At 35.1% G+C, this 12620-nt stretch overlaps 2 protein-coding genes across 2 annotated transcripts; both read right to left on the bottom strand.

Moving 5' to 3' along the window:
- Positions 1–65: 65 nt before the first annotated feature.
- On the bottom strand, positions 66–3575 carry LOC145570101 (protein PMR5-like). Its single transcript, XM_081629093.1, has 5 exons — positions 3109–3575; positions 2839–3016; positions 1321–1499; positions 645–803; positions 66–552 (listed from the first exon to the last, which is right to left on the bottom strand). Exons 1-5 carry the CDS (start codon positions 3444–3446, stop codon positions 207–209), a joined length of 1200 nt encoding a protein of 399 aa, XP_081485219.1. The 5' UTR covers positions 3447–3575; the 3' UTR covers positions 66–206.
- Positions 3576–5076: 1501 nt separating this feature from the next.
- LOC145571689 (uncharacterized) lies at positions 5077–12620 on the bottom strand. Its single transcript, XM_081630718.1, has 11 exons — positions 12488–12620; positions 9088–11469; positions 8871–9006; positions 8678–8766; positions 7547–7791; positions 7343–7429; positions 7149–7248; positions 6589–6805; positions 6373–6490; positions 5692–5749; positions 5077–5609 (listed from the first exon to the last, which is right to left on the bottom strand). The coding sequence occupies exons 1-11, from the start codon at positions 12563–12565 to the stop codon at positions 5430–5432; spliced, it is 3690 nt and encodes a 1229-aa protein (XP_081486844.1). The 5' UTR covers positions 12566–12620; the 3' UTR covers positions 5077–5429.

Raw genomic sequence — 12620 nt, 5'->3', positions numbered from 1 at the left:
TACTAGATTTCATTTTCATTTGCAGAGTAAGTAAAATTTTATACGACATTTCTTGTATAGTTATATTGAATTGTCAAGTCTACTTTTCATTCTGTATTGCTACTGTAAAATTTACAGCTAAACTATAAATTTCATTCCCCTTTTCTGGGTTAATTGTCTAATGTATAAACAAATTAGTGCTAATATTAGCAGGGGAAAAAATAGAATTAATACAACAGTGCAGTGTAAAATATTTGATTCCAAGTATCAGGCAAGCCAGGGAGACACCAGTGGCTACAATCAGCAGATCTTTGAGGGTTAGCCCTTTGTTGTGGGGTGAGATCGCCGCTGTATATGGAAGGGTGCGCATCCTTTCTCATAGCTGACAGCATTGTAATGTCAAGCAGATACACAGGGATGCTCATTTCGCTAAGCACTGTATCTATCACTCTCATTTGATCTGCATCATCTGCTGGATACCTGTCAGTGGCATACACCATTCCATTAGCCGGAGACTTCTCCCCGTAGCAGTTTTTCGTCATTGCCAGTGATCCAGAACTCAATTCTGTTGGGCTGCCACATGCATTCAAAAAACAGTCATTTGGCATATGATAATTTTTTACAAGGTTCATGTGGGAAAAACAGAGAGATTGAGGAGAAATTACTTGTAATGGGTTGGAGAGACGGATTGAAAGAAAACCCGGGTCCTTGTAGTATCCACATTGGTGTCAACCCATCTAGCCCACGTCGTCAAGCCTTGTTCTAAGGCTGTCAACCGATCCATATCCTGATACATCATTCCTCCTGATTCCATATAATCCCATCTGCCACCATAACATTTTCACATTCAGAAACTATACAAGTATGTATTTATTCAACTTATATTTGTACTATTAGTTGTCTTCCCTCTGAAAAAACATACCAATTCTGACAACTTAGCTTTATCACTAACAAGCCATAGCTTGTTCACATTGTGGAGGGCTTTTTCAAAATCTATACAGTGCTCTTGGCTGATGGCCTAGGAGTACCTACAATAATGCTCCCCACCAGGCCACCAATGAGTGTATTATGTGCGCATAAGCCTCATTGCAAGAACCGGCGAGTAGTGTTATTCAAAATATTTCATGAAGCATCTAACATTTTACAACGGAGTAGTTTTTAGCCTAAAGTCATTTCGACAAAGAATAAGATTGGGAATAATGCCTTGAAATTAAGGACGAAGAGAGTACATAAAATGAAACTTCTTGGATTCCGAAATTGATTAGACCTTTTAAGATTAGTATTTAACATATAACTCAAAAAATATATAGGTTTAAATTAAATAAATGAATTGAGACTTACCCTTGAAGAGATCCTGTGTGAGTCCACCAATGACCAGTGTTAAAAATGAGCACATCAACATCTAGCCAAGCATTTCCATTGCCTGAAATTTCATCAAGCTTTAGAATTCTCTTGCCTTGAACTACATCTATGTCCACTAGATATGTTGCTTTATAATATGATATTGTCACGCCATATTCCTGCATCATAAACCATATTATAAGAATCTTTTAACATTATTTCTACTTTATTTCAATATTATTGTCTCCTTAAATTGAACAGGACCAAATAAACAAAATTCAATAGTGGAAGATTAGATAGATTTATCACATTAATGTTTGACTTATGGGAATACATCGTTAACCTAGGAAAACATGTTACACCAACACTCCATGCTGGCTCAAAGCACAAAGTTTAAGCATTTTGTTGTGTTCAATTTCTAACAATTCCAAAAATATTTTATTATAATAATCTTCCAAACATTATTGTTTAGAATCACATAATAATCTCATTTGAATTCGACCTACATACAAAATTATCGTGGCATCGGACTTATTTTTCGAACAAATTAGCCTTTTGGTGTACAGTCTCCTTTAAATCATCCCTTGTAAATAAGCATCATTTAAGCATAATATGTAATAAAATTATAATATAATAATCCCGGCATGAGTATTTAAAAACAATCACTGAAAAAATACAACAACATGATTTAGATGTAACCCTGCAATAATTATCGTGAACTCAATCCACACAAGAACACAAAGAGCTTAATACTCCCTTTATATTTGAGGCAAACTTAACATACACAAAAAACTTAAAATTAGAATTATTGTTGGTATTAATAATGTAAATGGCAAATAATTGCCAAGTAATAATTTCATGAAACAAACTGGAGTAATGTTATCTTTCTCCCTTGGCACATTGATTATTCATGTACAATAAAATTGATTATCACTAGTTTTAGTGGGCCCATTTAGTGCCCCAAAATGAAGAAAATTTGTTAATACAAGTATCACGTCAAAAAGGGTTAAAAATATTGTGCTTTTCATGATCACAATCATCCATAAAAACACTCAAGCTGGCCCCCAACTATTTTAGCCTTCTAGGATATTTTTTAACCAAATTTGACTCCGAGCTCACAAAATTTTCGAACTTTGTTCCAAATTATAGACAATACAATGTAATAAAAATCAAATTTGAAAATAAAAATGTCTTTTTCTACAAAATCTATAGTAATATACGAAAATTATTGAACCTTACATTAACTTTTTTTTTTTTTTTTTTTTTTTTTTTTTGCTCTAATACATAAATCACAATATTGTGTGACCACAAACTGTAAATGAGTACTCGTATTAATGTACGAATAAGGACACAAGTCAATTACGGAATAGTTTTAACACTTTATACGAGTGGATAACAAGGAACTAATGTAGGAAGTATTATTAGTGTAAACTTTGTATTTTAATTATAATTAGGATTTTCTAACTAGCTAAATTTCCAAGAAAATATATTAAAAAATTTCTTAATCAAAATGCTTACCAAGAATTTGAAGGAGGTGAGTGGGTCCCCTCTGATAATATGAGTAGGAGAAGATCTTCTTGGCAATGCAGATGAAATCATACAAATCAAAGACTCCCATTGATTTCTACCTAATGAATCTCCTACAAACATCACTGTTCTTCCTCTCATCCGCTCCAAAAATTCCACCCCATCGAACCTGAAATAAAAACCCGACGTCTGGATTTAGTTGTCACATTACTAGTTCAAATGAAATTCCCTCGGACGGACCGAGGTAATAAAAAAGTGTACCTAGGGAGGGTACAAGAAGCAGGTTGCCAACGATACTTGAGGTAATTAGAATCAGGTCGACCAAATAATTTGCAATTAAATTCAGGGTCAATTAAGGGACATTTATGAAATTGATAAATAGGGTAAGAACTATCATAAACCCAATTTCCTACAAAAAGATTACATGAATATGTTTGATTTGGTTGAACAACTGGGTTTTGTAATCTGTGATGATTTCTATAATGGTGTCTTAATTTCACTAATAAAGCTGAAGAATTTGGTCTAAAATGAAGGGTAAATGTTAGAATTATACACAAAAACAGGGTAAAAACAGAGTATGAAGATGAAGAAAAAGCCATTTGAAGAGGCTTTTTGTTGGTTAATGAGGTTTGTAGAGTGCTTTTTAATAGCTGGAAAATAGAAAGAAAAAGAAAAAGAAAAAAACAAAAAGATACTTTGGAAAAAAAGATGGAGAGAATTTTATGAGATTAGTGAGAGAATGAAAGGGAAGGAATAGAAGAAAATGTTTGTGCATGTCACAATATAAAGGTACACGTGAGGAACAAGGAAGGATTGCAAGAGATGTTTGCTTATCAAGTTATGTTATGTTCACTTGTTTCTTTTAGTTGTCACAAAAAGCTTGATTTTGGATTCTCCGAGTAATCTAATAGGTTCAGGAGAACGAATCTTAATTAATTGATAAAAGAGTTTAAGAATTCAAATACGATTTTGGGTAGTAAAAATTTGAACTATCACAAATTGAAGATGGCTAGAGTTTTAAAAACTGACTCACTAGTCATAACTAATGAAGTTTGTGATAGGTGTGTGTGGCAAAGGGAATCGTGCTTTATCTTCTGAAGGCGATTTTTGTTGAACTTAGCTTATTTGTTACTCGTATGAAATTATTTTTGGGGACCTATTTGTCAGATTAGACTATATTCTCCTCAGCTTATTTTTGTTGAGATAAACTTGATTTTGCTAAATTTAAATTTTTTAAAAATGCTTACCTTATTTTTGTTTGACTTTATTTTTGCTAAACATTTACTTAATTCACCTTACTTTTAGGGTAAAAAAAAGTATTAGGAGAACAACCTCTTAATTTTATTATTTTTTTTATTGAATTTATCAGACTCTGTTCACTTTACCTAATTGTTATTAAACTTAAATTTTATTAATATTATATTTAATGCAATTAAATTAAATTAAATTTATAAAACGTTATAGTATAGAGTTGTCCATGTGTAGAGTATCTAACCTTTTCCTTAGAGTTGCATCAAAAAATTAAAATGGAAAAGTGATTTTGAACTTTAAATTGGTGTATGATAATATATGTTAATTTAAAGCTTAATTTTACCAATTTGATATTATATTCTTTGAATTTACTAATTTTTTCTTTTTTCTTTAACAAAACTTAATTTTTATTTTTTTTTTACAAAATATTAGAGTATAATCCAAATTAATAAGTTGAAAACAGGGCCTTAGTAATACATTCAATTTATTAGATCCAATGTTATTTTTCTAAATTCTGCAATAGTATGCATAATAAGAATCTCAACTTAGGCACAACATGTGATCCGAGGAACAACAGCTGAAGGATTGTTGAAGAAAGTAAAGGATTACTTTTGAAGGTAATTTTGGAGGATTTAATTATAGATGTTCTTTACTTTCCTTCACCTACATGCTTAGGACATTATTAGTGTTTTACCCCTTTGTATATCAATGAGCCACAAATGTGGAATTCCTACTTTTCTTGTTCTGCATGCTAAAAGCATCACTTACTTAAACCAGATCAAGGACGAGATAGCCGATTAGCCGGTGGCGCAAGGATAGAGTCAAAAAAAAAAAAAAGTATGCCCATACAGGCAAAAAATATCAGGCCAAATCCGATGAAATAAGGTCAGGTCAACGTTCGGGCCAGAAATTGGAAGACCAAAACTAGGCATGTCCTCTAAGATGGTACTTGATGTGGAATAAGGGGCAAAACATATGGAGATGAATTACGAATAAATATTATAGATAGCATTCCAATTATACTGTAGAATTAATTTCCACTAAGAGCATTTTACAAACAGAAGATTAACCAAAATAAGCTCTTATGGATTTTGTCGGAAAAAGAAACAGAAGCTGTACAAGAAACTATTCAAAAAAAGGTACCCCTAACGCCTCTGATTCAGCTTCGCCTTGATAAACTATCCTAATACATAGAGAGGTTACAAAATTGGGTTTATAGCAAAATCCCGGCATCACAATACTAACTCTTACCAGATTATGCCTCTTGGGGTTTTACTGAAACCTGTATTAGGCACAAGCATTTGAGGACTAGCAGTCTCCAGAAGTCCAAACTATCTACAACTTACTTCTACCTTGGAGCAGTTAGTTTGAGGAACTGGAGGTCTTAGTTCAACAGCCTTCTTTCTTGTGTAAAACTTTAAATTTCCTTCACATCTATCGCGTTCAATCTTCTGCTCCTTAAACTCCAAGGAGTTGCATGGTTCACCTCCTAGATTGGTTGTATCAGTCACCTGTAAGCACAAAACTGTGTAAAAACATTCCATGGACAGAGGTTCAACAAAAAAATCTGAAAGAAGGAAAATTAAGTTCTACCATAGCAACAGGGGTGTCTTGACCATTATCATCACCATTTGATTCCTCATATTGGTCACTGGCATATCAAAAAATAAAAATAACAGACTAGTCAGGCATCGGAAGCAAAGAAACACAAAATTTCTGGAACCTAATACTCTAATTAAGATATTTCATATGCTTCTTGTACAAACGGTGATTTTGTGTGTGTGTGTGGGGGGGGGGGGGGGGGGAGGCAATTTAACTAATCTTGGAGTTGAACCTAGCTTTACCAGTTCAACGGATCTTAGCAGTATCTAGCTGGTTCACAGTATTTTGTACAGATGATGCTAATTAACTAAGAATTTAGTAAGTCACTCCACAAGAAAAAGTCTCCATGACCCGAATACTCATGACGATGATATGCAAGATGAATAGCTTATCATTTTTCATTTTTGCTGATGTTTCTCTTTGGATGTTGTTACAGGACAATGAAGTTGAATTTTTCCCAAGCTTTTACTATCCATGTATGTGCACCCTGGCAGGTTTATCATAAAGATATAATTACAATTCTGCACAGGTAAAAGGGTATGGAAGCTATGACATTTTAATCGTACATTCTAGTTGGCTTGGATCTAAAGATATTTAATCCAACTTCCATTTTATAATTAGGTTCTAGATGGAGAGATCTTCAATTGATCTATTAAGCAAGGAAGGGCATACTTGGCTAATTCTCCTTCAAGTTGGTCTTCTTGGGAAACTTCAGATATGGGACTGTTCCCTTCAGGATCATCAATAACACTGTTTCCTTCTACATTGCGCGGAGTTTGATGATGGACACCTGCAGCAGCCCAAAAGATAATTATAAAAATTGAATGACAACTCATCTGAGTAACATTTTATCATTCAGAAATCAAAATGGAAAAAAAAAATGCTTACCAGACACATCCCTAGACATGAGGAGTAGAGGTGAAGGATGCTTTCTCAAAAGTTTTTGGCACATAACTGTGTCTTGGAAATCCAAGAAGCTGTAACTCAGAAAATCACGTCTCTCATCATCGGAAATTGGAATAAAACCAAATGCCGTTGTCCATGTGTTTAACACACTTGCAGCGGCAGGAAGAACCAGCCTCTTCACTCCTAGATCGATTAGGTTCTGGATTTTTAAAAAAGTGTAAGAAATGACTAGTTGCAATTTTGAAATGCATCAATCTCATTATTATGCTGCAGTGATGGAAAAATCATGAACCACAAGTTTATTCCTAGGCTGAATTGGAAACCTGTCATCAGGGTCATGGCCAAATAAAAATGACACAGGGTTTCCCAGGAATAAAAAGAGTCGTACAATATTCATGTCGAAAAAACAAACAAAAGAAAGGGGGAGAGGTTCAAGTTTAGATCAAAACATGCCCCTGATGAAATGTGTTACTTAATCAAGATCTAACAAGATATCTAATGTATAACATGAGCAGAAATTAATATGCAAGGAGGCAAAGTACCTTCTCAAGTTCTTGCATTACAATTCGACACATTCCGTGCCGGCGATGCTTAAAGCGGGTACCAATAAGTGGAATTTCCGCCACCTTGTCACCATACACCCTTCACATTTACAAGTGAAAACTGATTTTAGGCTCAAATATTAATAATCAAAGACACTGTATATACACGATCAGGAATCAATAACAGTATATACCTTAAAATTGCCACAGTAATCAACTCATCATTTCTTTCCAGAAGCACTGTATAGAATCCTCTAAAGTTCAGCCTATTGAGGGGAGACCTGAATTCCAAAAACACGGGTAATATGAGTTATGAGAACAGGATGGATAAGAGAAAGCATAAAACAAGAGTTGCATTTGCCGTCATTCACTCATTCTAGAAGATCTAAGATACTCACCCCCTGCAGAAGATAACATCTTCAACAAGATCTCGCCTGGTTCGAGGTTCTTTCACAGGTTCAAAACATTCATGCATCACTTCAAGAGCGACACCAAGCTTGCTGTAATTTTCTGTAATGGCAGCAACATCACAATCATCATGCTCATAGGCCAGGTAATTCATGGGTTTGATCAATGTCCATGTTAAATTATTATGACCAACAAGTATGGGTTTGCCAAGAAGCTGCTGGAGACCCCAGTGCACCTACAAAATTCAACATGTAATCAGATCAAATCCAGAAAAGATAATCAAGGCGGCGAAGGTCTTCATGAAACAACAATTACACACAAGTAAATGGAATGATTCTCTACAGTAAAGAAATTTAAGACTTCATTACTATATGAAGTAGCCAAGATATCTATTTCACACTCACCCCTACATTGTTAGCTCTACTCAGTACACACTAAATTTTAAGATAGTTATAGACAATTATCTATTACAATTTGGAGGATGACCTGGACAAAGAAATCAGAAGGAATGAAGGATCTAGAGTAAAACATAGTGACGAAATAAGCAAGTTTTAATCTGTATGTGCACACATTAACTAAACCTTTTACAAATATCAAAAGTGTCTTTTAGCAATGGCGGATTTTAAAGGATTTTTCATGAGGAAAGGCAATTGAATCCTTCTCTTCTTCCAATCCATATAAAAGAATTTGAAACCATCACTCTCCTCCTTTCCTTCAGATTCTTTTGAGATCCAAACACGTTGTAAAGGAATTCTGAATACACAGTTACATATCCAGGGAAATCATAATACAAAAGATAATAAATTGTCTTTTGATCAACAATTACCAATATCTTAATAATAATCAATAGCCTTTCAAATATAAAACTGGAGCACATTAAGCAAAAAAATAACTCCATGTTTATTAATTAATGAGCTCTTGTGGACTTGGATATTTTGTAAGATAGTCTTTAAATCAAATTATATTACTTTCTCTTTGTATTTCCACTGCAGGGAGGATGGATAAGATTTGATAAAACATCTCAAATACTAAATTCATACTGATCTAAATAATCAGCAAGTGTTATGTATGACTCCGAAGTGTGTGCACAAATTCAACAGAAGTTGCAGAATGACAAGTACCTTTTCGCACATTTTACAGCAAAACCAGTTTTCCGTAGGATGAACATCTATTTTATCTTCCACTCTTTCTCTTACACAGTGAGCATGATCTGCAGGGTATACAGCAAACCAGTAACCAAACTGTTTTCATATACCTATAGCCTATAGAGATAGACACGATAAAAGGAAAAGGAAAGATAGCAGAAAAACCTACATTGCCGCTCGCATTGATGACAAGATAGCACGCTTTTGTTAGTAGAGCTTTCTGCATTCATATCAAAGTAGCTCTCACCACAAAGTCCACAGCAGCATGATGGACAGAACCAATTACCTTCAGGAATGTCCTTGTCCTGGAAAGAAAGATAAGAATTAGAAATAAGATGAGATATGACGAAGTATTAAAGCCAAATAAGAGGGAGGGGGCAGCCAACCTGCAAATGAAGGCATTCTTTATGGAATGATGATGGACATCGATCACATAAAAGTAATTTACCACCATAGTGACAAAGTGAACAGATGTGGTCATTCCAGCTTTTATGTCGTTTCCCTTTACTCCTTTCCAGTGGTTCCCTAGGTATGTTCTTGATTTTTTGACTCATCATCTTCAATTGACGTTCAGCCAAAGATTTCCCATCATTGGTAAAATATATATTCGCAGCTGGTCGGAGGGAGTTGCCACCAGCATGAGCTTCAAAGCCACTAAGAGAAAAAATATTTGAGCAACAACTGCAGCTTATCCCATTATTAGTAACTCTTCCTTCAGCTATAGGCTTATCATCCCCTTGCCGATAGTATTGGACTTTTTCCCTTCCCAACACCACACCATTGTCCATCAGCCATGAAAGTACTGTCCGAGGGGCCTTTGATGATTTACAAGTCCCAGCCTGCCGTACTCTTTTGCTTGATCGCAGAACCCGAGATGGGTTACAGCTATTCGAACTGGTCCTTACTTTACCCAAGGCTTTCTTTTTCTTGGATAAGAAACTGGTACTCAATTTTCTGATAGAACGTCTCTTTGCAAACCCATTATCCCCAAATTTCCCAGCCTTATACTTCCTGATAGCCCGAGGAAAAATTTTGGCCCATCTTTGAGAAATGGTTCGCCCGTGGTTCTCTTTATCAGATAATGAAAGTTCAACAGAGTGCCCTTTGGAGTTTTCACTTTGTACATCTACCATTGGACCAGAGCTAAGCATCTCTGTACCATTTACAATCGCCTTACAAGCAGACAATAGTGAATAATATGTTTTATTAGTAGTAGGGGAATCATAGCGCCACTCCTCCACTCCTTGCTTTAGTTTAGGCCAGAAGCTCCAGCCAATAGCTGATAAATGCCCCCTAGCTTCATCCTGCAATTCACTACGAGTCTTGCTTAAAGGGTCCTTTGTCTTCGATGATCTTTTCTTCAATGATCTCACATACTTGAGTACAGCTTCTGGGCAATATCTAGGTTCAATATTAAGATTCAACACTTTTCTCCGTCCTTTTTGACTGCCTTTTTTACTGGTTTTTGATACCTTAAGCGGTGGAGTACACTTCAGACTTCCACTCCGAATATCTTCCACTGCTAGGGAGGAATTCTCTGCCTGTTTTTTCTCATAGTCAATACATTGGCGAAGATTATAGAACGTTCTTCCTCCTCCGGGAGAGGAGTAACGTACAGATTTCAGTTTATCAACCTGTTCCATCCTATAACCCAAAAAACTGAGATAGCCCCTGACTTTTGTAGTCAAATTATTTCCCGGCCTTTCATGTTGAGCATAATCATACATAGACTGAGGGCAGCACTCAGGTTCGATGTTCATTTCACTATGATCAGGCTGTAAATTTCGCTTAATTTTTATCCGCAGTTGTTTTTTCTCATCAGTTTTAGATTTATTACTAAACTGGGACTCTGCAGAAGGCTTCATGTTAACATCAAGCCCGTTTTGATCTGAACATATAATTGACAGAGCCTTGGGTTGTACAGGAACCACTTGATTGTTGGTGGGGGTAAAATCCTGTAAATCCATTGCCAGTTCAGCATTTTTGCACAATTCGCCAATCATTGTAAAGGCAGCATCATTCTGTTTAGTCGAATCAACATCTTGAAGGCTGATATCTACAGAAGGAACAACAGCACCAGACAAGGCTTCACGAAATTCTGACATGGCTTCAGAAGAGATACACCCTTTCAGAAATGCATCAATAGTTACCCTTAAATTCTCATCAATGATCTGCGCTACCAGGTCTTCCAGCTTATCCTTCACAGGAAAAGGCCACTCCCCAATGTCACCAGATTCTTTTCTTCCTCTCATATCGTACCATATTTGCTTTAGGGAAACAGGGATAAATCTATCCCTCTCATACTCCTCAATGATCTCCAGAAACAACCAATTCCCTCGACAATTCCATTCACCTGAAATCTCATTCCAGTCATGAGTTAAACGCAAGTTTGTAACATCACTCCTTATTTCATCACCTAAATCAGGAAAGAATATCTTCCTTTCGCTGGAACCATGTTTATAGTCAAAAACCACACCTTCCCACCATGCGTCGTGGTACCAACAATCAACACAAAGGCCATAGTTCAGATTCTCTTTTACCAATTTACCAAATGTGGGGGGTATTGGTCTAATCCTACCTCGGTCACATTTTTCTGATGTGGTGGAGGTTCGGTCAATTGAACTAGAAACTTCCACAGCTTCCGTTAAAAAGTCAACCTCATTATCATGAAGAAGATGTAGATATTTAACTTCTCGCCATCCATCCTCAAAACCAATGATTTCTCCAGCATGCCACGATCCTTGGAATCCATCTTCTATACTCCTAACCTGCATTAGTTACACAATTACTTTCAAGTCAATAACTGAACCAGACAAAGCAATTAACAAGAACATTCAAGCAAATTCCCACCATGATCAACAATACCACTACTTTCTTGTATGATCAACAAACAAACCAAAAATACAAATCGAAATTACATAAAATCCATATAACTTAGTCTGCATTCTCCACTGAACAAACACCATGATTTCTACAAATACAGTTGACAGAACCACAGAACTATCCATTATCCTAAGCAACATTTTCTGATCTACAAACTTAACACCTATACACCAGATATTACAACAAGCATGCGAACTGTCGTTAACTTTCAAAGTTTTAACAAAATCAGAATCATATTATGTTAAATATTTGAAATATCTGTCGAATTCATAAAATAAAACCCAGAAATAGATTAATCAAACAACAGCATTCACTGAACATAGTGAACAAGCAGGATTAAAAGTTATCCCATGGGGCCATGATAATTAGCAAGAAAAACAAAATTTACCACAAACCCTAGTTTTATATTGCAAATTCAAGAACAGTAATATCAGATAAAAATATAAATCAATTAATCAAATTGGATTAAGCCAAAATTGATAATATAACTCAAATTGGGCAATGCATGTAAAAATCAAATTGCCAACAAAAAAAATTCTGATCATCAATGCAACATTATTAATCAACACGCACAAACACAAAACCCCAATTCCAAACAATGCATGAGAATTTCACCCGAAAAATAAAAATCTGATCAAAATAAAAATAAATAAATAAATAAATAAAATTCCAAAGAAAAACCAAAATTCAGAGAAAACCCATCAAAGATCAAACAAAAGGGTATTCGATTATAAAAAAGAATATCATCCAAAAACACATGAAAAACCCAAGTATTATCTCCAATGTATAAATAAACAGAGGAAAATAAAAACAAAAAATAATCCAAAATTCATTTAAAAAAAAACCGAATTGAGAATGAAAATCTAAAAAACAAAAAGAAAGAAAATTTAGAATGGAAAATACCTCGACATGATCACCTAATAGAAGCTTTTTTTGAGAGAGTAATCGCCTTCTCTTTCTGTGGTTAGCAGAGTCCGCCATTGAAGTGATGGTACGGCTATTCAGTCAGCAGCAGAGGAGAGAGATAATTCACTAA

Source organism: Chenopodium album, chromosome 12, assembly GCF_948465745.1.
Source record: "Chenopodium album chromosome 12, dcCheAlbu1.1, whole genome shotgun sequence".
Taxonomy (NCBI): Eukaryota; Viridiplantae; Streptophyta; class Magnoliopsida; order Caryophyllales; family Amaranthaceae; genus Chenopodium; species Chenopodium album.
Note: the sequence above shows the minus strand (reverse complement) of the source record. Positions and strands in the feature narration are given on the sequence as shown.